The sequence below is a fragment of the Ciconia boyciana genome, chromosome 5 (genome assembly GCF_034638445.1).
Source record: "Ciconia boyciana chromosome 5, ASM3463844v1, whole genome shotgun sequence".
NCBI lineage: Eukaryota > Metazoa > Chordata > Aves > Ciconiiformes > Ciconiidae > Ciconia > Ciconia boyciana.
The window spans coordinates 8,251,456-8,279,352 of NC_132938.1; the positions used below are offsets into that span (position 1 = coordinate 8,251,456).

Here is a 27,897-nt window from a genome sequence, read left to right on the forward strand (position 1 = left end):
GGTTCATCACCTTAATACCTACTGATGTACCACACCAGTCAAAAATGCCAACTCTGAATGAAAAGTACTGAAAGACTGTCTTATCAGCGTTTTTTTTCTCCAGTGAAATATGTGTGCTACCTTTATGCAACCAGCTATGAAGGAATCCAGACATCTGCTGTCATTCCTGCCATTTGCTTGACAGGACTTCATTTGCTGCACCTCTGCATGGAATATTGGTTGCTATATTTCTTGCAAGATATAAAGGACATTCAAGCCTTGATTTTCGTGTGTGTGTGTGCATGTGTATGTATGTAAAGTGGTATTGTTACCACTTCTGGAGATTGATCAGTGCTATCTACATAAGGTTTGAAAGCTAATATATTCCATCATTAGAAGGAAAAAAAAAAAGGAAAATACATAGCAGTGCTCACAAAGAATACACTCAAAATGAAGCAATGCCGATTGAGGTATTAACTTAAGCATTGAAAACAATATATAATTATTCTTAGGGTTTTTCTCCAGTGGAAAATACCCAAATTTAGTGTTAGTGCTGAGTTACTTTAAATTTATAACCTGAACATAGAGAGCTTTGTACTGCAGGGGAAAACTGTATAAATTATCTTCTATTTGTGTGTCAAATGACTTCATTGAAACATAAAAACATGGTAAAATGAGAGTCTGAGAGAACAAAATAAACAGCATCTCTTAGACCGTGATTATTAAATCCCCATCTGTCAAATATTTACATGTCAACATATGAAACATTACACACAGCTCCTCGTTACTTCAGCATTGCTGCTTGAGTTATGTATTGTTGCTTCTGTCTGTACATCCTTGTGTCATTGGAACTATAGTTTTTGCCATGCCCAAGTTTTGCTATCTTCTTTACCTTTAGATCCAAGAGAAGTACTGATAGCCTGTCCTTCAAAGCACTGGCTCACAGCTGTCCTGTCCCGACAGAGCTTAGTGCATTACAGATGTTATTTGTTAGCACGTGGAGTCAGTGAGTGCTGTACCTGCTCGTGTATAGAGATGAGCACACCTAGAAATGAAGGGAAGCATTTAGTAAGCAGAGAGAGAGAATGTAAATAAAGTGTCTGAGTGCAGAGGGTCCCATGTAAATAGTCTGGTTTGTAGTTGGTCTGTAACATCTCTACATTTGGATATGATGGCAGTTTCCTGGCAGCTAGTGACTGCAATCTGAGGTACCTATATTGTTAGCTGGAGAACGTAAAGGTGAATTGTTTGTGTACTTGCTCATTTCAAGTGTAATTATCATCCTGCACCACAGGCCTTACCTTCAGGGAAAGTGGTTTTATTTTATCAGTAAATATAAAACAGAACAATAGGGACTTGGAAACTTGTCTGGGGGCTTGGGCTTGCCCAGTGTCCTCAAACTTTCTGGTTTTTCTTTGTGCTCATTCTCCGTGCTTCTGTGGTCTCTAATTTGCCCCCTTTTCATCTGTTCTATTCTGTGCTTTGTTTCTGTTCTGTCCAGGAACAGAGGGAGTAAAGGCTTTACCCATCCTCAAACTGAGATCAAGAAAGTTCATAAAGGGAAGGGTTTAGGGAGAGACAGTGAAACTGGAGATTTGTCACTATGAACTCTACTATACCTCTCAATCCCGCAGAGATTTAAATTGCCACGTAAAAGAGGGAAGGTCCTGGAGTCCCTTACCGTTGCCACATGTCATTGGTACTCTTGTTTAGCTGAGCAGTTATACATGCACGTGGCTGAGATGCAAATAAGACATATATATTTGGAGTAATTCTTGATGCTACGGTTCAATATGAATATACCAGCAATGTAGCTGGATGTAAATTACATTGGGAGGAAGAAGTTGGTGGTTACCTGGCCTGCCTTCACAGAAGAATCATTTGGTTCATGCAGGAAGGTGTCTGCTCTTGGCAATCCTCACTATTACCGCCATGCTTTCCATTGCTTCTCTGTGATTTTCCAGGTCATGGAGCACTAGTCTGCAAGGCAGCATCCTTAGGCAATCACAGCATGTTAGAAAATTAGCACAAATTATTTTCTCTGCAGTTTTTTTGCCTTTACTGAAAAATGTAAAAGCCCCACTGCTTTGCAAACTACAGGGGAACTTCCTGTAGATTTACAGAACTTCTCTTATACAGTCAGTTGAAGGAAAGCACAGAACTTTATACAGTGAAATACTTAGACTTAAAATGGTTTATAGTGACAAGAGCTATAACCACCTCTTTTTCTCCTCCGTGATAGTGAAGAACTTGAAAACATCAGAAAGCCTTAATTATGAGGAGCACCATCATTTTTACATAACACTTAAACCCTGCCAACACAAGTAGGCTATGGCACCATTCTGCTCTTACCTCTCAGGAGCTGTGGGAGAAGAGGGAAAAGAATGACAAGTCTTGCAGCAGATTTTATAAATGTTAATACATTCCTAGCTGTCCAGACTACGCATTCCTTCTTCCCATTGCTGTGCCCCCAGCAGATCAGAAGTTATCAAGACATTTCTTCCTGAGCTGTTACTTTTTCAAAGAGGTGAGGGTGGACAAAAAAATGACAGTCTTACTGTGTTGGTCAAAGGCAAATGAGTTTTTGTGTGCTTAGACAAGTTACGTTCCCTGTAGTTAAATACTTGTTTGGGATGTGAATAGGTTGTTGGTTCCTGATAGGAAATGTATTTTGAGAGTATAAACAAGAGTTTTGAAATCCAGTTTTCTGTGAATCTTAGTTTTAGCTGAATCTAGGGCAAGAGGGTAGAAGCTGTAAAAGGGCTTTTATTTCATGGTACCTGGATGCTCGGACATATCCTTCTTTCTCTAAATGCCTGCTCAGGATAATTTCAGTGTCCAGTAGAGGGAGTGCATACTGCATGCTCGACATTTTTCTCTACGCCACCTTTATCCAAAGCCAGCCATCATCTCAGTCTGTTTCCAGGTAAACTTGCAGCAAGAGCAATACACCAGAGGCACTTCGAGTTAATTCTTGACTCTATTTAGATGAATTATTATAGAAGTACAATTGTAATTATTGTCTGAGACTGGTTTAAATAGAAATTCCTGTTTCCAGAGGTTTCATTCTTTTGTAGGAATAACTTACTTAAGGCTAAAATGTTCCTTTAAAAATATTTTTTGCTGGTTAGAAACAGTTTCATTTGTTAATGTCTTCCTCCTTTTCTTAAAATACTAGATTTTTTTTTTCTTGTTTAGTGTCTGATTTGCAGCTGTTTAGATGCAAATGATCTTGCAATTTTAGAATTTGTGAGAGGATGAATGTATACTGTATTTTAAATCATGCACACTACCTTTCACTTCCATAAAGTGTTATCCCTTAGGATAATATTTGAAGTCCTCACATAGTTAATAGAAATGTAGCTCATTAGCGGTATTTTGTACACTGAGAGTGTATTTATCTCTTATGTAATTACTGTTGGGAAGCTGTAAAAGATTCACTACTCAGTCTGGCTAAAACTTGGACAGATAGAAGCTAGTAGGCAATATGATGTGAGAAACATCCTGCTCATTTGTCTGTTAGAAGACTGATCGTTTAACAGGCCTATTACATTTTGAATTTTTAATTTCAAGTTATATTAACAACCAGGGATATATAGTTTTTCATTAATTGTCTTCATCACTTTTAGTTTCACCTTTCCTTATCTTCTGTCAAATCTAAGCGTGTGCTCGGATCTTGATTTATTCATGTACTTAATTTTATCCATGTGAAACATCTGGTTGAATTCAATAATGCTATTAATAATTAGATTTGGAGAAGGCTGTCCTTGTGTTGTCCAGAACCTGAGCTGATCCCCAAACCTTACTGCAATACAAGTCAGAATTTTTTCTGAAAGAATAATGTCAGAAAATTGTTGCAAATTATATTTACAAGTTAAATATTTGCTGGTCATAATTTAGTCTTAAAATATTTTAATGCATAAAAAGATTAAAATTTTAATGTGTAATAAATGATGCCAAGAGCTCTACCAGTTACTTGGCTCCAAGACTATTGCTGATTTTTTTTTTCCATATCTTCAACTACAGTTTGGCATTTTATCAATGCTAATGAGTTATTTCTATCTAATAATTTTGTAGCTTTATAACCAGCTCTTTTATAAGTCTGTCTTTTAGTTAAGTTAGTGCCTGCTTTAAAAAAAAAAGTCGCACTTGAATTTTAGATCAAAAGCAAAGGCTGTATTGTGTTCTCTTTCTGCTTCTTTCTGTAGCCATAGAGAATCCAGTCCAGCTGACTGCTTTCTGCTTTCTGTAATAGCTTCTTGTACTCACATCCTCCTTTTTTTTCCTCTTTTCTTCATTTTAGAGAAGTTGTTTCTGGGGGGTAGGTAATTGTCCTTAGTGATCCCTCACCATACCTGAACCCACATGTGCTAAAACATACTCAGACCAAGGAGCAAGAAAGATGTCGTTGTAAAAGAAATCTTTTCCCCAGGTGATGCTTTTAAACTGCACACAAACAAAAACCCTAACTCTTAACAAAGTTGCCCTTTGAAAACCAGAAGCATTTAATGTTGAGGTTTGAATAGTAACTTGATGTTGATTGTTAGTATGCTTTCTAAAATTTAAGAGAAATATAGGAATATTTGATAATTAAATCAGCATTACACCTAAAGATGTCCTTTAGCAGACTGTATAGATCATTAGCATGTAATATATTCAGAAGAAATAAAGTTTAATAACTTTTGTATGGTCAAAGTAGTAGCCCAGGCAACATTTTAAATTATTTTTTTTTTGTCTAGCTAATATTAATCAAAAAAGTCAGGTCAACCATAACTGTAAAAGTAAACACAAAATACTAAGTAAGTCATGCAGATGCTTATGCTTCCTCTTCCCTCCTCCCCCATTTTAACCATCATATGATAATTATTTCTATCTGTGAAACATCTCTTTCGTAATCGCTTTTCAGCTAAGAGCTTTTCAGGTTTTTTAAGTCTTACCAGTGTGTAGGACTGATATAAAACAAAACATTGTAAAATTAACCCTCAAAACAGTACTCTCTTGTTAAAGTGTCTAACCAGCTAGTGTGATGTTACGGATTTTTTTTCTTTTCTAGAGCTGAATGTTGCTGTGGTATATTTTATGCTTTGCACTGGCTATGCAGCCTGCTGCTGTTACAGAGTTATTAAAAATATCTTGTTATGCAGATCTAGCCATGAATTCTTAAAGTTGTCACTGTGACGACCTCTGATCCCTATCTGATTCGCAGGTCGCACAATGCAATTTGGAGCTCTTCTAATAGAGTGTAAAATAAAGTAGAATGTCTCTATCATCAAGTTAACCCTTATGTTAAGTATTTAAGTTTTGCAGGCCGAAGGGTCATCTCCCTTGATTCATCTATGAATACTGAGCAGTGTGTACTCTGTAGGTAGTAGATATAAATTTGCTTCCTGCTTTTTATCCATCCTACCTTACAAGGGGAAACAGTATATTGAAGTGAATTGAATATATTTGTGAGGTTCATAAAGGTACCTAAATATGTATTTATAAAAATGGAAAAGGAAGACATTTTTCAGGCTTGGAAGACATACTAATGCATTTAAATTTAGTTAATGCAGTAATATTAAAGTAAATATGTTCACATCTGATGACATCCTTGTGCCTAAAATCCACAACCGGGAATATATGTAAGGTTATGTGTGTCTTGCATAGGATATTTTGTTGACTTGTTGCTTGTAATAAATTAGGTTTATTTGAGATGTATATTTATCTGTTAAAAATACAGCATTTGAAATAATAATTTTTAGCAAATGTGTAGTTCAGATTCATTCATAAATGTGATCACTGAAGTAAGCTGCAATTTAGTTACTGATTTTACAGTATATGTGTGTGCAGACTATATCATGAGACAGGGGCATATGTGCATTGGTGGTGGATACAAAGTTTTAGTAGAGTTTGACCTGGTCTAAGTGATAGGTGGTAATCCGTCAAATGCAGGAGGACTTTTTTGCATGAATGAGTGCTAATGGGAATCTTGTTATATCACATTTTAGATGAGAATCACATTTCCTAAAATTTCATAAAGAAAATGACTAGTAATGAGAATTTTTCTCCCCTCAGCTCTAAAATTTAGCTTTTATCATGTATAGGCCTCTGAATCATAAAGAAATTAAATAATTCAAAATATTGCCTAAGATATTTCAAGGTGTCATAGCAGTACTGTTCGTCATCTCATAGACAGCTTGGAGCAGCTGAAAAGGGCTAGAAAAGCTAAAGACTTCTCTGTGGAGGGGGAAAGAAAGAGGTATGTTTGGTTGACCTTTGAGTTGTCAGGCCATAAAACAACTTCTTGGTCCAGAAATGGATATAGCCAGTCCTGGGCAGCCTTAAACAATGGCTTTAAACAATTTCATCTGGACTGGTGTGCAGGGAACACTGTGTAGAAGAAAATGGTTAGTCCAGGAAGAAGAAGGGAAGGATAGTTCAGGTATAGCGGCTGTTCAGGGTGACACTTGTAACCTTGACAGTGGCTATATGACAGCTGCTTTCTTCTTTAGTGACAAAAATGAGGGTTTTCCTTCTGCTTTTAGGAATGGGAAACATCTTGGGAACTCTGCTCTGGGTATGTTCCTGTCTGAGGATGGACTCTAAAGGTGATTTCACGTTGCTTGGCTTGTAGCTTTGCTGGCTTCATCACACCTCAGTCTTCGAACCTGCAAACTTTTCCTTTTATGTTAAGATGAATGAAAAACTGAGTAGGCATTTTACGGAGTTTCCTTACTCACGGTTATCCATGAGTTAAGAAGAAACCAAGTTTGGTTTTTAAGGCACAGGCAACGTGTGCAACACTGTTTTATGCTTCCCTCTTCTTTTGTTAAAATTATTTAATCCATTCTACAATTCCTGAAACATTAAAAATTAAATTCTACCAGGTATTTCTTAGTGTGTTACATAGTTACCCAATCTACTTCTTCACAGGTGGGCTTTTTGTACAGGTTGCTGTTGTACTACTTGTGGGAGCTGAACAGGGAAGGAGCTTATATATTTCGGTAGTGATTTTATGGTTGGCTTAAAGATGATCTAAACACGAGCAGCAATCAAAAGGCATAGTCCTGTCTCTCTTTCCTCCCCTGATGATTCCCAGTGCCTCCCTTGTACCAGCGACAGAGCTCCTGTTGCAGCAGGGACCTGAACTGACTGGAACCTAATCCAGAGAAGATTTCTGTAGCAGCATTAAGCTCAGATAGTGAGACTGTCCCTTTCAGTAACTGAATAAACTCAGGTAATGCACATCTGATTCTGAAGGTCAGTCTTTACTTAATCAGAGGACTCAAATTGATGGAGTGATATGTGATGAGCTCATCTCCCAGTGTGAATGAAAAACTGGATGAAAAAAACATACCAGATACTGCTGTTAAAGTATATTCTTTTTCACTGTGTAATAAGATGTAGTGCCTGAAGTAACTGTAAATGTATAGTAACTGCATGGGAGAAGTACATTCCTGTACTTCTAAAAGTAAAATGTAACCTTTATTTTTTGTATAAATATTACATGAGGACATTTAAAGGACTAACGCTACAGTCACTTTTGATAAAACAAATTAAATATAGGTATGAAATGTAGGTGGTCAGCATAAAATTTGTAGGAGTCAATTTTTTTTTATGTTGGGGAACTTTATTAGCTTTAATAATGAAGGGTAGCAGACTTCTGTTTTATCTGTCTGGGATGCATGGAAAGGCAAGGCATTGTTAGACTTGGAGATCTTTGGTAGTTTAAATAAAACTGTTACACCTCCCCTGAATGCGGTATTTATTTCATGAAAAATTTGGGTTATGCAAGAGAACTTTGCCTTTTTAATGTACTTTCTTAAGGTTTAAGAATATTTATGCAACGAAGTACTGTTGATTTTTGGTGGATGGTAGGGGCCCAAGTAGTGAGGTATGAAAATACATCTGAGGATACATCTTGAGTGGTTACTGCTAAAGAAGTACTAAACTTGCCTTGCAATATCTTCCTGAGATAATAGTTTTGTTAAATGCACCAGTTTTCCAGACTACCTTTATTTGCTGTCCTCTGTGAAACTGTAAATGCACATGCTAGTCCATTGGGTATATTTGACATACTAATTTCTTCTGAACAATGATTCATTAAGATCCAAGGTTTTTTGAACTGTCTTGCACCTTAAGACCTACTGGTCTTGTTGAGGCATTTTTTGCTGCTTTTTATTAAAATCCCTCCTAAACTTATCTGGGACCTTGAGCCTGCTAGGGTCCAGAGATGCAGTAGCTAGTAACACAGAGCGATACAGGTTTTGTGCAATGCGCCTCATCACTATTGGCCTTCCAATGTACATGTCCAAGCTCTGTTTATCACTGGGTGGAATGGAGAGGGCTTTGGCCTAAGTCTTGGGTAAACCTCAAGCTTGCACCTCCAGGACTGTGACAGTACTCATAGACTATGGCTATTGTACATTGCTTTAAAGAAACACTGGTTCATTAGGTAGTTTATATTGCTAAAGCAATTTGGAGCAAGGTACGCTGGTTCTCCAACATTATACTTAGGCTAACTGTTGGGCTGGAACCCTTTAAGCATTTTTACTAACTTCTGGAAATTATGAAATAGTGTGAAAAGTGCATTCCTAAATAAAAGTCAGACTGTCCAAGTAGCCTATATGCTGTTGAGCAACTACAAATAGAATGAAAGTGATACTTTTACTGGTAAACACAAAATGTGATTTGCCTGGACCACATATCTAATTTGCAGTCATCTAGGTTTGAATTTATGCTCAAATTGCAGAGCGAAGGGGAGGGAGTGTGTGTGGGAGCTCCCTATAAATATAGCTCTTTTAGTAGTTTATGTTTTCCTTGTGTTGCACACAGGAAAACTCAAACACGGTTCTGAAATCTGTCAAAATGCCAGCACTTATTTCCTTTTCATCCTGCATTGGGTAATATAAAAGGATAGAAAAGGAGGAACTTGTAAAAGTCCTTACACTGTTTGACTCTTCAATTTCTATTACGGGCACTGAAGAAATTATTTTTACCCAGTCAGTGTTTGCTTACATAGAATATCCCCAAATTTCATTTAAGATGACTGAAGCGTGTTTTGTGTTGCGGTCAAATAAAAAAATGTATTTGCTTAAGGTTGCCCCTTTACCTAGGTTCTGTGGTGATAAATATTCTGGTTCCCTAACCAAAATCTTCTGCCTCTAGAAAAATATTTAGTTGGCTTTGAGTAGATGCACATGAGATATTGGCATGGTGGAATAATTTGCAAGATCTTCCAGTGAGGGTATTAGCATATAAATAGCAGATGCAATGACGACCATCACAGCTGAGTACATTTAATTTTTAGTTTATAAGATAGAATGGGTTTTTAAATGCATAGCCATCAAGCCTGCTGAAAGACAAATGAAGTTTAGAGTTCACTTGTCTGAGGATGCCTTACATCATTTTTTTTTAAAAAGGGAAACAGACACACATAAAACTGAGCAAAAGTGATTTCTTGGGTGAAAAGTAATTGAGATTGCAAACCAAGTTAATTAGACCATGCAAAATTTATTTAATGGTCTCAGCTGTAGTTTGTGAGTGGTGTTTTAGTAAGTAGATATGACTTCTTCATGTGCTATCTTTTCTCTTCCTTCTTTTTCTAAAATAATTAGTAAATGCTGTACATCTAGTCCTATAAGCTGATTGCATTGTATATTTCAGTCACTTTATTGCTTGCTTTAGTTATGATTGCAGAGGCTCAGGTTTTTAAATCCTCTTAACAGAATGTAGCAATCAATTTGTATGATACTGGGAAAAGGACCAAAGGCTTTTCTTTACATCTTTCCAAGTGTTGTGTGGTGGGCGGAGGGGTTTTTTGCATTTATTACTGGTTGGGATGGATGTGAAAGGCATTTAACTGGAGCTGTGGTTGCACTGAGCTACACTAACAGCCGGAGACTCTTGGAGTGTTGACTCCAAAGTAAAAGATAAGATTGCATTTCTGCTGGCATCCAGTATTTGTTTTCAGTATTTTTAATAAGATGGAAACTGATGAGGAAACATCTGTTTTTTCAAGGTTGGTTTTTTTTTTTAATGAGTTAGGAAGCAAATGGTTTGATTGCACTTGTCTAGCTGGAAAAGTCAGCACTATTTTAAGTTTTTAATGAAAATTTGGAGAATTGAGGAGGCATTGTTCTAATTCTGATTACACGGAAAATAATGCAGGTATATTCTGCACTTTTTTACTGTATTCTCATATGCAAATAAGTTCAGCCCAAGAATCTGGAAATTGTCTAGCTAAATCCTATTTCTTCTCACAGTGAGATATCTATTTAGGAATACTACCATGTTAAAAAAAAAAAAAACAAACACATAGTTTTGCAAAACCACGATTCATTTAGATAAATGAATAAATAAATAAATGTCAGCATTACAGAGCAGGTTAACACTCAGTGGAAAAACTTACCTTCTCCATGCAATGTGAGGAGCAATGATGGTGCAAGGAGCCTCTGATGTCTGGGAACCTGTTTGATCTCCCTTCAGATGGACCATCCTGTAGCGACAGAGAGAAGGTAGTTCACCCTTCATCTCTGATAAGACTGCCAAACTGTGTTAGTGACTTTCCTCGTATCACCTGATAATTAGAATGGATTTGAGAACAGGGCCTTTGTTCCCATGTTCTTTGACAGGTTATTGAGAAACAAGCAGTTGCGTGACTACTTATCTTAGAGGTATTTAATTCTGTACACTACAAGAAAAGCTTTACATTATAGTATTTATCACTTGAGCTTATACTTTACTTCCCTTCAGATGTGGCACACTAGAAATGGCATATTGCTTGTTTTTATCATAGTCTCATTTTTCTTGGTTGCAAGTACCTAACCACTCATTCCTAAAGGATCATAATTTACTAATTCTGCCACTCAAAATGTTGTCTTAAATATTTATTTCTTCTGGTTTAATTGTGGATTGTTGACTTATTTTTCTTTTAATTGACTGAAAAAGTTTATAGTGGAAAAGTAGATAATAGGTAGCTGAACTTTCATACTGCATCTGTAGAGCTTGATTTGGAGCTTTCTTCATGTTTGAAAAGTGGAATTAAAAAAAAGATACTTTTCTGACTAATAATGTTGCCTGTGAGCTCTCCTCCTTTCTGTAGAAAGGGAATGGAACAAAACAGCATAAATGGGATGGTTCTGATGAAGTACCACTGGAATGAAGTAAATTGAGATAACTACCCACTACTACCGTGCAACTTTTTTGAATTTCCACCAGTGATGACTTTAATATTTTAAAGTAAAAAGATAAATAAGTTATCTTGTTAAAGATTATATCAAAATAAAGACTTTATGTCTGTTTGAAGGGAAAAGGGGGTTTAATTCCTTATAGTTAGCTAAGCAGTTAATTTTTTTTACAGGAAATCTAAATTTAATAGGAGACCCTAGGGAAATTCAAGGGTGTGAACAATAAGCATAATATTTTATGAAAATGACCGCCATATTTAAAATCTGGCATTATATGTTATGCATTGTAGCACCAAGTCCACATCTACCTTTTAGAAAATTAAAACACATAAATTCTGTTTAGTGTTTGATATGCGCTGCACTAGCTGAAAGCCATAATGCCCCTAAAACCTTGGGTTGCTTTTCACCTTTCATAAATTCCTGGGTAGATTCTATACAAAAAATAATTTTCAGCTCCGTGGCTCATTGTTATTCAAACTTGATTGATTGTCGTCATTTACTCAGTGAGGAAGTTAAGTGCTCCTGTCATTTCCGAAGAGTATAATTGGGACGTTTCACAGGTCAGCGGTAGTGACAGGTTTCCCTTTTGATTAGTGTTAGACTGATAACAAAAATTACAGTTTCCTATGATTAATGTTTTCTATAGTACTTGAATGCACAGTTCATGGATTGTACCTAAACAAAGTGAATTTGCATCTGATTATGCCTTTTCTCCATCAGGCTTTGCACATGCTTTAAAGTTTTAGACTATGCAGGTGATACAGCAAAGTTGCTTCTAATACAGTTTTCAAGTTGGAGATTAGTGAAGCCCGCTGAATCTTAGTATATTAATGTACAGAGAGCTACGTGCCTTCAACGGCATGTGAACAAATGAGGAGAAATTTGAATTCAAGATAGTACTCTTCTGAATTCTTTCTAGTCCTGTCAGATATGACATGCATGTGAGTACTTGTATTATACCCACTGATATTTTAGGTATAATCTGGCGATTTAACTTAAGTGATCAGTCTGAACTGAATTTTCTTTCTCTTACTAGTTTGACATTATTTCTCAATTCCTTAAACTTGTTGCTGTTTATTTGTTTACAGACTACTTCTGAGTAAAAACTATGGAAATACACAGAATTTACTTTCCCTGTTTCATAATGTGAAAGTTAGTCAGCTTTTACATTATGGCACAAAGTTGTAGACTAAGATCATCCATGACAAGTTTTAGCTTGGTGAAACTTCTTTAATAGCTGAATGAGAAATGGAACCCAAGTATGGAAAATATGATGTTGCCCTGCTTCTAGCTGGAGAAATGGGAGTGGATGTTATTTCTGAACTTAATTAAATTGCCCCTAACAGATAAAAAGGGGATGACAACGCCAGCAGAATTTTGAAACCAAAATACAAACAAACTAACTTCTCTTCAGTCTCTAGCCGCCTTCTATTGTGCAGAGTACAAAACCTGATGATGTTTTTCTTTCTAAAGGCCATTGAGAAGGTCTTCGAAAAGTTGCAGTTTAACACAGATGTTCTTTCATGTCTAGTGCCTTTGAGTTTGTGATTAGTGGTAGAATATTTGACCCTTTCTTTGCATTAGAGCTCTATTTTGGTTTCTGCTGTGGAGGTCAGGTTCAGCGTGCATCTGTCTTGGCCATGCCAGGTAGGGCCTGAGTTGCTTCTTTCCTTTAGATGAGGAAAAATTATTGCAGTGGGAAACAAAGTAAACTAGGGTGGAGGATCCTCCAGCATGAATGTTTGCAACTCTCGAGGCAGTGATAAGTGGGCTGAAGAGACTACCTTGTGGTTGTTACCTGCCATTGGCAGCAGGGTACTTTCAAACATGATTATGCTGGGACTTTATTTTAAAATGAAGACTAATTAGGTGTTCTCTGGTAAGAATGCCGTAGTAAATCTACTCTATTCTTCAGGACAGTAAATCTTTTTTTTCTCCCCCCCCCCTCCGCCCTGGAACTGCAGCTTTCTTAAAGTCATTTTTTTAAACAAAGGGAAGAATTGTACTTCTAACTTGCACCATCCATTCGTTATATGTTAAAGTGTATCAATATGTGTATTAATATCAATTAATCTTTATTAGAAATTAGTTCAGTCCAGCTTCCAAGTAATACTGACCAAAAAGAAATGCTGATTTTTTTAAAATTATTGTTATTTATTTTAAATTTTTAACTACATTCAATAAACCAAGATTGGTTTCTAGGTTTTTTGGCTTCAGAGTATATGTATGATTTAAAGGAACTCAGCTGTGCAGCTGTGACACACGATTAGAGTAGTGAATTAAATTGGGAAAATTCTGCTGCAGGCAAAACCTGCAGCATCCTCTGGTGCTTCTAACAATGAGTAGTTGATATGAATATCAACGTAAGTCAGGTGCAGTAAGAGAAGTAAAGAACATGGCTAAAAATAGTAAAAATGATACCGTTCCTTATCTATTTCTTTGGCTTGCTGCAGTGAAGTTGAAAAAAGTGATAGCCTGTGGTAAGGTTGGCTTTAGTGGATACCCCTTATTATTTCCCAGACTTGTGAAAGTGCATGGCAAACATACAATAATGTGCTAATTATGTTGTCATTAAGAATTAGGTGACTCCCAAGGTGGGCAAAGGAAATAAAGCATAAAGTCTTCATCATTGCTGCATGTTTTAGGGCAGTTGGCATTTGCTATTTTAAAGTTCTGATAGTACAGGCCATGTCTGAGGTGGCACAGATTCTTTTAGCTTATGTGTAGTATAGAAGAAAAATTCATTTTCAGGTATGGAACAAGCTTAGAAAAAAGAAATGTAGAGACTTGCTGGCACATGTATACTAGTAGCTACCTGAAATGATATATAGGAAGCCACTTATGTGAATGAATTACCCTGGTTAGTTGGTAGGAACTTCATTTTTATTTTTCAGCTAGTCATAGATATTCAATTTCAGACTGCAGTATAGACCAAGTGCACGTTTTTAAAATACCATTTTGTTGGTCTTGACCATAGTAATGTGTGCAGTCTAATGGTATGGTTAGGATGTACCGAATTAGTTAAGAAATTAATGTATGAAATTATTTTTAGTGCTGTTGTGAAGAAACACAGTGAAACACTGTAATGTACAGATCTGAATATTCTTACTTTGGTCAGTATTAGCTTGCCAGTCCTTCAGCTTCCCCTCCTGTTTGCCTGCTCTGGTTTTGAGCTCTTAAACAATTTGTGATACTATTTAACATGCCACAGAGTATTTGGGTGCAGCTAAATGAGTAAAATCAACCCAAGGAGAAGAGATAAGGCTATAATTTGCTCATTAAGTCAAAATCTTGATGTTATTTCAAGATTTTTTTGGTCTTATTTTATAGCTTCACACTTTGTCAGACTTCACCAACTGCATGTGTTCTAATGGATAAAAGAGGCTTTAAAGAAGCCCTTAGGATAGAGTATGGCTTTAGAGATAAAATGTTAAGCAAAGGCCTAATCTTAGATAAAGATTAAATACGTAATTAGGGAAATACTTTTGACGTAGAGCAGGCTCAGTAGGGCTATCAAGATGTCTGTGAAATATTTTCAATGTGAAGGGAAATGAAAAGCAGTCTTCATGTTTAAAAAAAAAAAAAAACCACAACAAAAATATCTCTGTAGATGAAAGCCGACGATGATGATGACGACAGTGAGGACGAAGATGAATTTGTGGAGGTCCCTGAGAAGGAAGGTTATGAGCCCCACATTCCAGACCACCTGCGTAAGGAATATGGTGAGTTTGCCCAGCTGTGACAAGCTTTATCCCTGCATGTTACTGCTGCACTAAAGTAAATAAACAGCCATTCTGAAGTAATAAAGTGATCAGCAGTGTGGGTAATCTCTGACTGCTATGGGGAAGTCATTACATAGATACGGGAGCAGCGATTGGCTCTAGATAAACAAATACTTTCTAGGAGCAAGAGCAACTGAGATGAGAAGCTTATTTCATTCCATCATGTTCCACTGTAGTTTAGAGCCAGAAGCAGCACCATGTATGCTTATGAGTGTGCTAAAAACATACTCTGAGTGAAAAGATTGCAAAGTAAAGCTGGAAATGAGCCTGAATATTAGAAATACTGGTAACAGTCTGGTGAGATGGGATAAGGTTTTATACTACCACCTGCATTAATAATAGTTGGAGATGCGCAGCCACTTCTTCCCATAGGGTGGCCAACTTAGAGCTCAAAAGAAGGCTTTTGTTTGGGTGTTGCTATCACAAGACGTTAAATGGAGTTCAGCCTTCAAGTGCAGAATTATAGCCACTGAGCACATACCAGATGACAAAATATAATCTTGCCTTCTTTTAATGCATTCTAAAGATAATTTTTTAAAATAAAGATATACTTACAATGTGTTTTTGTGAAATTGAGAGGGGAGTTACTGAGGAAAGTTCATCTTAAATAATTAAATTTCAGTTCATTGCTCCTTGTCCTTTGTACATCTAGCTTATTAAGTGTCTGCAGCTTTGCCTCTGTGCAGCACTGTGTATTTTAAGATTCAGAAGATTTCAGTACATTGTAGAGAAAGAAAGGGCAGCTGCCATCAGACAGAGGTTAAAAACCTTGGACACTGTAATAAGCTTCTTGCTCCTACATTTATCCATGAGTATTTGTGTAAGATTGGTGCTGTGTTGTGCCTTTTTCAATGCTGTTCATGCTTATTTTTAACTTATCTGCAGTTTGCATCATAAAAGTCTGGCTGCAGCTATTACCTGTATAAGCCAAATGTTTCTTTTTGCTGAAACAAGGGGGTGTGCCTGTGTAAACTCAAGATGATGTAGCTCAAGTGACCTTTTTACTGTCTCCTGACATGAAATTTGACTACAGACGGTGAAAGATGGTCAATAATGATAACCTGTAGTGGCTGGGGTCAGCTCAAGGATGTCTCCAGGTGTGAAGTCCTGCTAGTGCCTCAGTCCATCTACCCCATGTAGACTTAACCTACCAGGACACCCTGGGAAGTAAGACCTGCACTGATTATCTCTGTATCTGTATTCCCTACCTAAGGACTTGCAGCAAGTCCAACTGGCTGGTTCCAGTTTGTTCAAAGGAGGTAGGTGTCTCCATTCCTCCATGCCTTTAAAAAAATGTGGAAATTAGCAACTGTATAGAGGACTGAGATTAGACTAGTGCCCTGGTGAGCAGGTAGCTGCAATGTGGTTTGGCATGACTCTTAGCATATGTGTTGCTTGAAGTGGTCTGTAGGCACTTACTTTGTCCAACCAAGAGTTGGGGAAGGTGAAGTGGAACTGGGAGTATTGAGGTAGTGAAATGGGAAGTGGATGTGTGTGTTAGGCGAGAACACGGAACAGTGGTGAAGGGCTGTAGGACGCAAACTCAGGAGCTTGGCAGCTTTTTATTTTTTTGTTCACGGAAAAAAATGTTATATTTTGATAAAATTATACCAGTATATGTTGGCTACCCCAACTACCTCAGTCTTGCAATAAACACTGAATAAGTTCTAATTATTGCTAACAATGGGACTTTCAAAAAAGGAATATAATAGAAGAGAAGGGTAGCAGCCTTCCAGACAGTTGTGAAAAGCTTCTTATGGATATGTAGCTAATGAAAGAGTCCAAAAACGTTGGTATGATAGGAAATGAATGAGCAAATGAGGTTAGTTATTAACATAGCTATGGTTCTTCTTTGAATTTTTTTTTTCCTTCCTTTGGCAGTATTTCTTGTGCCAAAACCGGTATTTTCTTAATAATGCCAGGCACTGGACCTTGTTTTTCATATCTTTAACAGCAGCGTGATAAATCCTAACATGGGAAGTTCTGTTTATGCTTGTCAACTTCCACTGGAAGTGAAATGTACTCATCTCTTCCCTCTCTCCCTTTCCTCCCCTGTCTTCCTCATGGACACATGTTTTTAAAAAATAAAGCAACTTACCACCTTTTGTATCACACTAACACAATACTTTGCTGCTATTTGAATTCCTCCTCATGGAAAAGGATAAAAGAACAAGCCTCCAATCTACTCAAGCATATTTTAAAAATCTATATAAAATGGATTAAGAAATTCCCAAATTGTATTTAAACTATTGCTGATAGGAAAATATATTATAGTGAAGAAGCCAATCAATCAGAAAACAAAACCTCTCATTTTGTATACATGTAGTTATGTAGGAGCTAATGGTCACACTTGGCTGTTCTTTATCTAATGTGTTTGTTAAAAATAACATTTTGAAAGAAATTAACCATTCTTGATGTTCCTGAAGGCATTCAGCTTTTCCTGCTGCCGTTTAAAGTTATTATGTAAGCTCCCAGTTCAGGGAAGAGTCTGAAAAGAATTCAGAGCTCCTGAAAAGAATTCAGGCAATCTTTAAGCATGTGTTTTCTTCTGTCTTTGTGTACTTAAGTGCTTTCTTGGACCAACCGGTCAGTTACTAGTTCAAAATCTATTTCAGAAGCCGATATATAACTATTGTGTAAACCAACTGACTTCTGTGTAATTGCTTCAGGTCTGCATGAGGAAAATGGAGAACTGTATTTGCTCTACTGGATTCTGTTCTGCATGTGTTTTTAATAAGCCAAACCAAAATAAGCATCCCTTTGGCACATTTAGAAAAGTGAATTATCATATTAGAATACACAAGCATGTATTGATTTCATAGTAGCATGTTGTCATCAAGAGTTGGCTGTGTTAGGCAGCCACCTCTCTAATTAAATATGGTTCTTTGTTCCATACGCAAGCACAGTTATCATAGCAGTGACTTTAGCTTTATCTTAATATAATCCAGGTGAGATTTTGCTACATTTCTTTAGTTCACTTTTAGTTCACAAGGACTCCGACCTAAGAAAATGAAAGTCTGTGCAAATGGAATGTTCTAACACGTAATGTTAAACCTTCCATGTAAAATAAAATCTCAGTGTTATGTAGGTGTGAACAGTTTAAAACTTTTTTCCTTGTGGTGTTACTTTTCCTGAACAAACCAGGAAAAGTGAACAGCTCCTCAGATTAATTTTTTTATACTAAACAGGAAAACAAAGCTGTAAAATGGGACTGTGGAAACGGATTGAAATGTGACATTTAAATTATTGATTTAAAAGTCACTTTATTCCCTTTCACTTCTCTTAGGAAAATGGAAGTATCCTACCAGCAAGGTAAATTTCAAGCTGAGATGCTATTTCTGATGATGCATATGTATATTTGTGTTTTTCCTGAGATCTGAAAAGTTTGTGAAAAATGAAAAGGTATTTAGAGACAGGGGAAGTTTTGTATGCATAAGTATATAGACATGTGGAGTTGTATTATCTGTGTGTATATGTAGTTGAAGATGATGATCTCAAAATTGATTATGATATTTAATATATAAGATGAACTGAGCATGGGTACAGTTTGGGTGGAGGGAGAATTAAACAAGTCAATTTGAATCTCCATGTATAAGATGAAATGTAAATTTGTTAAAAGAATTTAGGTGATTAGATAACTGAAGTGTGAAGATATAACCCATTAGGGGTGTCATGCCAAATTAGCATTACCAGACTTTTAACGACCTCCCATTTGTATAATCCTTATTTACACTTGCACCTGATGTCTGCAATAGACAAGAGACTAGCTATCCTGTGGTACCACAGAGCCATTTTAAATACATTGTGTTACTAAAGAGGAATATTGGGCTGAAAAAGAAACAGCGCTGTGAAAATAATTTTCATAGGGTTACTTGGGTTCTCAGCACCCTGCACCGATGTCACTTATATCCATTGCCTTTGTATGGCTAGTATTGCTAACCCCTTAAAAATTGAGGCATTATTCATTTAAAAGAAAGCTTTAGAGAGAGAGAAAAATCTTGTTTCCACTTGAGATTTCCCACATTCCAGCCTTTGCTGGTCAGCTGTCAGTTGCATTGGCTTAAAGCCTTAAGGTGGGTAAGGTAAGGGATGGAACTGTGCTGCTTCTGACGTCGTTCTTGTGCCATAGACCAAATTTGGTGCTGACACCAGGATAAAGAGATTCCTTCCTGCCCTCGATGGTCTTGACATAGCTTGCAGCTGAGTTCTGAACCACATGGGGAAGTGATCCATTTTGAGAGATGTGCTTTCCCGTGTAAAAATGGAACAATTCTCAGATCTAGTTCAAAGCACCCACCTCCAGCAACTATTGTCTGCTAATGGGTTTTCTCAATTCATAATTCTTGTCTGTGTCTCAATTCACGCATTCATGAACTTACTTCTGCAATACTACTTTGAGATACAGGGAAGTGCTATTGCTGTTTTACAAGTGGTGACATGAGGAAGCCATCTGACTTCGGAGTATTAGCATGAAAGCAGTCTACTGGTTATCAAGCTTCATCCTTACCTGAAATTATGAGAAATGACTGTACAATCAAGAACACAAACCATTATTTCAACTCTGGTTAACCAGATTATTTCTCTTGTATTTGAGCCTTGAGCCAAAACGTTTTTAGGTCCCTGATAGCTACTTCAGTGGTTCACACTGCATCTTAAAGCCTGCTTGGGATTTCTATCATATCAGGATACAAAGCTGCAGTTCTAAAATCCCAAGGGTTGGTTCTAGCCATCTCAAAAATTCTTCCCTCTTCCCATCACAGAGTGATGTGCCTTTGTGGGTTAGATGTCCCTACGCTGCCTTTCCTAATCTGATGGTGTCTGGGTCATGCCTTTTCTGTGTGTTAAGTAGCTTTTTTTTTTTCCAGTATAAAATGTCATAGCAACATGGGAAAGAAGGTTTACACCCCAGTTGAACAAATGAGGTGTACAAAACCAGACTATTTCCTTAGTAGAGAAGTTGCCACCTGCTTTTTACATAGAATTAGGAGTGCTTCAGACTACACAAGTTGTCTAGTGCAGCTCTCGCTGAGCATTTTAGAAACATGAATAAACTTGCTATTGTGACCATTCATTAAAGGTGAGGTTTTTCTAGCTTTTTGCATCTTCTCTGAACATTAAAAAGCTTGTATTAGAAATAACAATAAAATACTGCATAGACTAATGCATAGTTGAATTTTCAGTTTTGAAGCAGTAAGTCATGCATTTCAGGGCATTTATTCAGAAAATTGCACTTGTTTGTATTGACTAGGTATACGCTAATCTGTACCTAAGCAGCAGACTTCCATGTATATTGTTTTTAAAAATTCTATTCTCTTGACTGGCATCCATCAAGACATGCAAGGGACACAATGATTAAAAGCAAAACTGCCTCAGAAATGAGGAATATAGTAGAATCATCATTGTGGATTTAAAAAAATAGGAAAATTAATTACTAATTTATTGGAATCTGATTCTTTTATTCCCTACAGAAAAGATTTTCTAAATGCTTTTAAATGTTTTCGTTTGTGTGGTCAAGTACTAATGTTTCATCTGTGTCATGCCGAGAACAGCGGCACTGAATTTGAAGCCTTGCATCTAACCACATGTATTGCTGTGTAGCTTCACTATGCTGACTCTTTCTTAGCTCTATTTATCTCCTTCATTTTTGATGTAGGAATTAGGAAAACAGTGGTTTTAGTTACTGCATACAATAGTAATGTGCTCTTTTATCCTACATCTAAATGAAGTTTCTCCCATAAAAAGGCTGTTTTGCTGTTTTATATAACAGATTTAAAGCTAAACATGGCAAAAAGGGCATGTATGCAAGTGTTGATAATGCAAAATAGAAACCACTTATTTTGACCTGTGAAGAAATGATGGCTTTCATACTGGTCTTTTTTGCCTCCATAGAAGCATCTAACAGATTTAGTTGATACAGAATGATTATCTGTTGATTTTACAGTTAGGATTTCCTCTATTCCGTGGGGTTTTTTTAATAGTACACATGAAAATCTTCTGGAAGTCATGAGGAAAAAGTACAAATGCTAAGTGTTGAGTTTACATCCCTAACTACAACATCTAAACATCTCTGAAATACTCAGTGAAAGACTTGTTTTCAGTGCTTATTAGTATTTTAGGAAAATACTTGGTTTAGTTTTCTGTTACTAGGATTGATTGAGGTTCCCCAGAGGTAGGTATATTTGAAAAACTTACTAAAAGTAATTTTGTAATAGCTTTTAAAGTGGTAGGGTGTTGATCAAGTCTAGGCTTCCACAGGAGAGAGCTTGATTATCATGGCAATGATCATGAAGTAGACTTGACTCAAGGATGACTCAATGCGAGTAAGAGGACACAAGTGTGGGATCGGTACAGCAGCTTCTGTTGCTAGCAGGTAGCTATATTTCATACAAAATGTAAGGTGGGTTTATCTGGGGCAAGATGTATGTCTGAAGAGCAGTCTGGCCAATTGCTTTCATCAGCTACAGGTCACAAAAATGTGCATCACTGTGATTAACCAAATGATTGTGCCCTACCTTAGTTGTGATGAAAATAAATGGTTTTGATGGCATTAATATTTGGTAATGAAGTTGCTGAGATTCTACTGGCTGTTGAATCACTGAATAGACACAAATGCTGGCTAAATGGAAATTAAAAATGATACTTAAGCTTTCTCTTTCCTTACTACAATGATTTCTCAGTTTGTCTGCGTTCTGCTTTAAAAGCCTAATAGCTTTTTAGACTGGTTTGATTTGTCTGGTCTCCAAACCTCAGGAGCTTCCTGAGAGAATTCTTTCTGCATGTGAAGAACACGGAAAACAGTTTTACATGGAGAAACAGCTCAGTGGAGACCACAGCAAAAACAAACCTGCACACTTCAGAACGTGTGAAACACAATTCTCAGGAACTGAATTTGAGACTTAGAATTACAGTATCTAGGCTAAATATGGACTTGTGGGTATTACTTGACTTCTTTAAGGGGAAAAAAAAAATCATGTTTTGCAGGGGGAAGGACAAGCAGATTACCTACTTACCTTTCACTGCCCTGTGAAATTTGGGTTCTGTTTTCCCAAATTTGGAAAATGCAGTTAACACCAGTTGTGCTTCTCTCCCTAGACAAGAGTCTAGTATTTAAAATAAGATTTCTATTAATACTACTAAAATCCTTAAAAAAAAAAAAGTCAGACATAGTTGTTACATGATTGAAGTAGCATGCATTGATTTACCATAAATGTATAGATAACAAATATTCAGCATTGAAGCTAGGACCCCAGTCCTGAACTGCTATAATCAAATATGTGTTGTGTGGTCTCAATTTTTCTTAGTATTTACAACATTAGAAGTATTTAATTAAAAGTTTACAAGTGAGATTGCCTCACTATATTAGTATGTTTTGAATATATGTGTATATGGACAAACACATATTCTATATAGCTACACTTAGGACAATAATTGAGTAAAGCTTATTATAATACAGTATTTGGAATGAAGATAACTTTGCACGTTTACTAAAAACATGATTAGGACTTCCAATAAAATACTTCTACATCCACATAGAAGTGATGATTGTAGATATTTCTTCTGATGCATCCTAATCAGTTCATCATGCAAACCCTTCCTCACTCTCAGGCAAGCTCCTTCTATGTAAATAAGGTTCCCAGAAAATCTGACAGGACATGGGATATATTTGATTCCTCCTAAAGTTCTTAGAATTTAATAGTCGCTGCACAGGATGCTGATGATAATTCTGAGTAGTTTGCGATAGTAGTGTACCTCATAGGAACTATGCAATGACCAGGGACTGCAAGATGATAAGCAAGAAGTTTAAAAGATCAAGATGTAAGGTGTAGAAAAGTTTTACTCTAAACTCTGCTTCTTTGGTTTATTCTGATTCTTAGCTATGATTGTAAAACAACAATAAATAGAGTTAGTTAATGAGAATTAACATTATAACAAATTACCATATTCTGTAATTCCAGTAAGCCAAACAAAGTATTTATGTAATGTTAATGAACTCTTCTAGTTAACTAATATAGTCATTATCTTTTTTCTTTAATTTGAATTTCCAAAGTAGAATTCTAAAATTTTAGATAAATGTAAATGAGCATAGCTGCATTCAAAGGCCACTGGGGGCATCTTTTTTGGTTGTTTAAAACCTCTGTTTATAAAAGACCCCTTGACAGCTTTTAAAAAGTTGTGTCATTTATACAGAAATATTAATATGTGCAGTTGTCCGTGTGATAAGCTGTGTGTGCACTCAAAGCAACTTATGCGTGCTGTGAGAATATTTGCTAAAGCCACCTCTGGCATTTCAGCATCCTCCCTTAGCAGCTGCAGACAGAGATTTGTTTAGTGGTGTTCAAGGGTAAGATAAGAAACTGTGTCTATGTAAAATTAAAGAAGAAGTTTTCTACAAAATAAATGGTGAGTTTTAATCAGTGTTATCCCTGTATGAATACTTTTAAGGTTTTGTTCATAACAGATATTTTTTTTCCCCTCATTTTAGAGTTCTGTGTAGCTGAAGTGATACTAACAAGAAAAGAGCCCGATTTTTTTATTATCATTATTTTTTTTTTAGGTAGCGAGAGATGAAATCTGATCCCAAATAAAAAAACCCAAATGAATATTTCTTTAATTTGTGATGGCTTCATAAAGATCAGATATCTGTCAGGGATGACATATAATTCAAATCTCCATCCCTTATGAGTAGCAGAACCTTCAGAGATAATGAAATCTTCCTACCATATGATCACCTATGTTAATTTTGTTCACACACACATTTGTGCATGGAGAGATATAGCAGAACCCATCCTGAAACACTGAAGCTGTTTGGAAGCAATGCCCCAGACATTGACTTGAACCCTCTGGACTGCAAGTCCATATGAAGTAAGCTTTGCAAAGTTCTGTTCACTTAGCAGTAAAGCTTATCGTGCTTCCTGAGTAAAATACGTGCTGTTTTTTTCATTATGAGCATGCTAGAGGGTAAGTGGGGAAATATTGTACCTGAACTGCTGGATTTTCCTGACAGTCTTGGAGAGTGTCTGTACTAGTATACGTCATATACATTTGGCCTAACTAAGATTCAACAAATGGGAAACAGAAATTATTATATTTTTTCAGGAAAGTTGAAGTCCATAATATCTGTTTATATTCTAGCTCCGTTTTTTCAATTAAACTTAAGTGAATCTGAAGTAGCTAGATTTCGTCTAAATCCACACAGCTGAGGAAACCTGTGCTTGCTCTTTCTCTGAATTTTCACTGAGGGGCTTTTATCTCCCCCTAATCCCACCATTTCTGTCAGGACATAATCTCTTTCTCAAATTTACATTTTAATTACAAGGCCAGCTGAACTAGCTAAAATCAATAATGTCAGCATTCAGCAGCCTAACTTCAGCTGAAACCCCAGCCTCTCTCTTTCCTTCTATCGATTTATCTTGTGAACACGGTCTACTTTATTGCTTCAGGCAAATAGGTGCCATTTGGTCAATTTAAACAAAAAAGGGGATTTGAACATTTTTATGATTCTTTCTAAAAGCTGCTATTGGAACAATTTAACCCAGTTACTGTACTTGCGTTAATAAAATACACAGAACAGCAGAATTCTTAAGAGGAATTTTACTTTTAAAACTGCACTTAATCCCATCTACATCTTAAAAATAAAACAAAAAAAACCCACCCCACCCTGACATTTGATACCATTCAGCTAGGGCTGCCTGCACGGTGACTCTTGTCTTTATCTTGTTAGCAAAACCTAACTTTATAAACAAATATTTTGTAAAAAAAAAAAAAATCCACAATAGCAGTGGTGTTACTGATGTTGTAGTGTATTTACCTTTAGCCATTTTTCTGTTAATGGTTTAAAATAAGAAATCAATGGGAAAATATTTTGTTCTTGTAACTCTTAAGAATTCCTATATTGATCTTTTGGATGTGATTTTTATCTACCTAAATGTCACATTGTCCATTTATCTCTCTTGCCTTTTCTGTGTGTTGCTGACTGCTTGTCTCTGCTGTTTGCATCCTCCAACAAAATCAGTGTAGTGAATAAGCAATTATGCTTTCCATAAACATCGTAGGGAAAAATTGGAATAAAACTAAGGCTTTCTGAGAACTTTTAATACATATGCACGTATTCTCTTTGAAGAGGAAAAGAGGTGTGAGAGGCACAAACCTGCTACCTTCTGACTTCAAGACAGTTTGTAAATAGTACACATACAAGTGCTCTCCAAACTGTTGCTTTAAACAATGCTTTTCAGAAAGGTATTCTTGTCCTTTAAAAAAAAAACAGAGAAAAAAGGCAATTTTTCAATGCTGAATACAGTCTAAGCAATTCCACATTATAGATACAGTCTATCACATATTTTTCTCAGCTAACCTTGTTCATGCCAAAGAGCCTGTTTGTTTGTAACTGTTTCTGTCATAAAAGGAAGTTTACTTTTCCAAATCCTGATGATTCTAAAGTGTGGTTATAACAGAATCTTTTGGGTTAATTCTGTTTCACTTTGATACAAAGCACCTAAGAAGGTGCTTTCTAGCCTATGACAGGAGCTGAGATGGAGTCCTATCCTGCCTCCTTTCCAGATACATAAATTCAACACTGGCTCCCTTCAGTGAAATATTAAGTGCTGTTGAAAAAACACTTTTATGGAGGCACCATTATCCCTCTCGAATGGCAAGTCCCCAGCCTAATAAATGTCATGAAATAATTTCACTTGCTATTTAGCCTAGATATTCCTCTGCTTAGAGCCATCCTATTATGCATAATTATAATTTCCCTTATTGCTTGTCTTTCTGCTAATTTTGAGACCCTTTTCCAATGCACAGATTAGTCCTTTAAATTTTTTTTTTTTTAACAATGTTCTTTAAAGTCTTGTTGAGTTTGGGAAGATAAGTTAGATAACAAGGTGAATATGGCATTTTCATCGCTTTCATTAGCGAATGTGACGTGGGCATGACTGAGTAAGGGAGTAGTAGTGTCAGACATGCTCAGCAGCATCACCAGCCAACAGCAGGATGGCCTGTGTCTGTCTACAGCTGGTAGGCAGGTTCTCATCTCCCATCTGAGGACAAAAAAGTGAAAAAGGGGTGATCCATCTTTGCATCACAATCCGTGCTAGCTTCAATTCCCAGGAAGTGTTGGACAGCTCGAGCAGCACTGTCTTTCAAGATGCACTGCCTTAGGAATGCGGGCTTTGGTTTTAGGGTGTTTTCCAGAGAGCAGAACAGGGAGTCAGAGAAGAGCTGGGTTTGACACTGGCTTCAGACTGTGGTGAATGTCTTTTTGTCCACTCTGCAGTGCTTGCTGCCTGTCAACATTCGGACCGTTGGGTACTTCCTGAAGTCTTTCTGGGGCAGCCGCAGGACTGGCAGTACTGAAATACCCACTCTCAGATGTGTGTTCGCTCCTGTGGGGTATCTACATGTTACTCAAGTAGTCTTTTCTTGGAAAGGTGGAATGCATCAGCCTGTCAGAGCTGAGTCTGGTCTCTCTGTGGACATGGGAAGATACTATCACACGCAAGTCGCATCATGGATGTACTTGCCTCCCCTCAACTGTCTTGTTAAAATGGCCCACATTTCTCTTTGTCATACACTGGATAAGCAGAAGGAATGTATTAACTTGTCGTGGAAGAGTGAGGATAAGACAGAGGAGAATTCTCTGTGGATGCTTATTGACTGCTGATGGCTAGCATGCTCTCATCCTCCTTCCTTCTCCAGATCCTATTTCCTTCCATCCTTTGTTTTGAAAGGGGAAGGTGAGCCATCTGACATAGTTGTCATTACTGTCCCCTGCCCTGAAAACATTTTCCTTCATTTTTACCAGTATAAGCCATACTAGAGAGACATGGGGTCTCAGATGGTCTTGGAAGAGTCCTCATCCTTGAGAGTATTCTGGAGCTCTCTCTTCTCTCTGGAGTCAGCTGTATTCAGAAGATCTAGGAATTACTCAAGTGGGCATTTGCTCTATGCAGCAAAATTTAAAGGCTACACAAGCAAGCCAGATCCAACTGGATGTCTGCTTTTGTTTCCCCTCTCCTTCTGAGGGGCTCTAGCTTCGTGGCTTTTGAATTGGGATTGTCGGCTCCCTCCTGGGAGAGGATGGCCAGGAACTAGGTTAAGCAGGGGGTTGACAGGGCATCCTTCTCAGTGCCCTGAGCTTGGGGCCTTGGAAAATGAGGAGAAGATGTCATTCCCTGCACAAGGACTCGGCTCCTCATCTAGGTACTTGGAAAGTTTAGACCCATATGTACTAGGGGAAGGATCTAGAAGGTTGCCAGCTCAGCAACTTGACCTGTGGCTGGAGTCAGGCAATGCCTTCTGTATAGTTGCACTCCATAGGTTACAGGGAACATGTGGTAGAAATGAATCGAGGTCAGGATGAATTACTGGAAGAACTTATAAGGTGGAAAAAGGGGTCAGGGCAAGTTGCTCTGATTTTGTTTGTGAAAAATATGTTTTTCTCTGAAATGAAAATATTTTGCGCACCAAAGCTACCTGCTACTACGGGTCCTGCAATTTCCCACTCAGAGAGCAGGTCATACCACATTAGTTTTTCCTTTTTTAGTTGGTATCTTGTGATACATTTAATGATTAGCAAAGCAAATTAGCAAAGCAAAAATACTTCTGGATACAGCTTCAGGGCTGGCTAGAAGTGGTCAAGAGACTAAAAGTCCCAATTAAATAATGGCCAAACCATGTCAGGTAAACTCAGGTTGCTTTTAATAAGAAGGCTGAGATAATTTGCTTAAAATTTTAGTCTTGTGAAACTGTGACTTTTTTGTGTTGATTTAGTTTTTTTGGGGGGTGAGGCCTTGCATTTCAATCACTTATAAAAAGGTTTTCTGATGGGAAAATGTAGTCCATTACATTAGTGTGAGGGATCACGTCTTTCCATTTTCAGCTGTCGTTGGATGAAAAGTTCTCGTTACTACTGCCGGCTAATAGAGTTGCTTCTCTAGCTCAGCAGGTAGAGGCATGTGCTGTCTAAC

General features: G+C 37.0%; 1 protein-coding gene across 1 annotated transcript in view; it reads left to right on the forward strand.

The window, feature by feature from the left end:
- The window catches only part of UVSSA (UV stimulated scaffold protein A), a 58,988-nt gene that overhangs the window by 9,860 nt on the left and 21,231 nt on the right, over positions 1 to 27,897 (forward strand). The window contains exon 7 of the mRNA XM_072862340.1: positions 14,761 to 14,872. Within this exon, the coding sequence (XP_072718441.1) occupies positions 14,761 to 14,872 (112 nt within the window). The remainder of the gene's footprint in view (positions 1 to 14,760; positions 14,873 to 27,897) is intronic.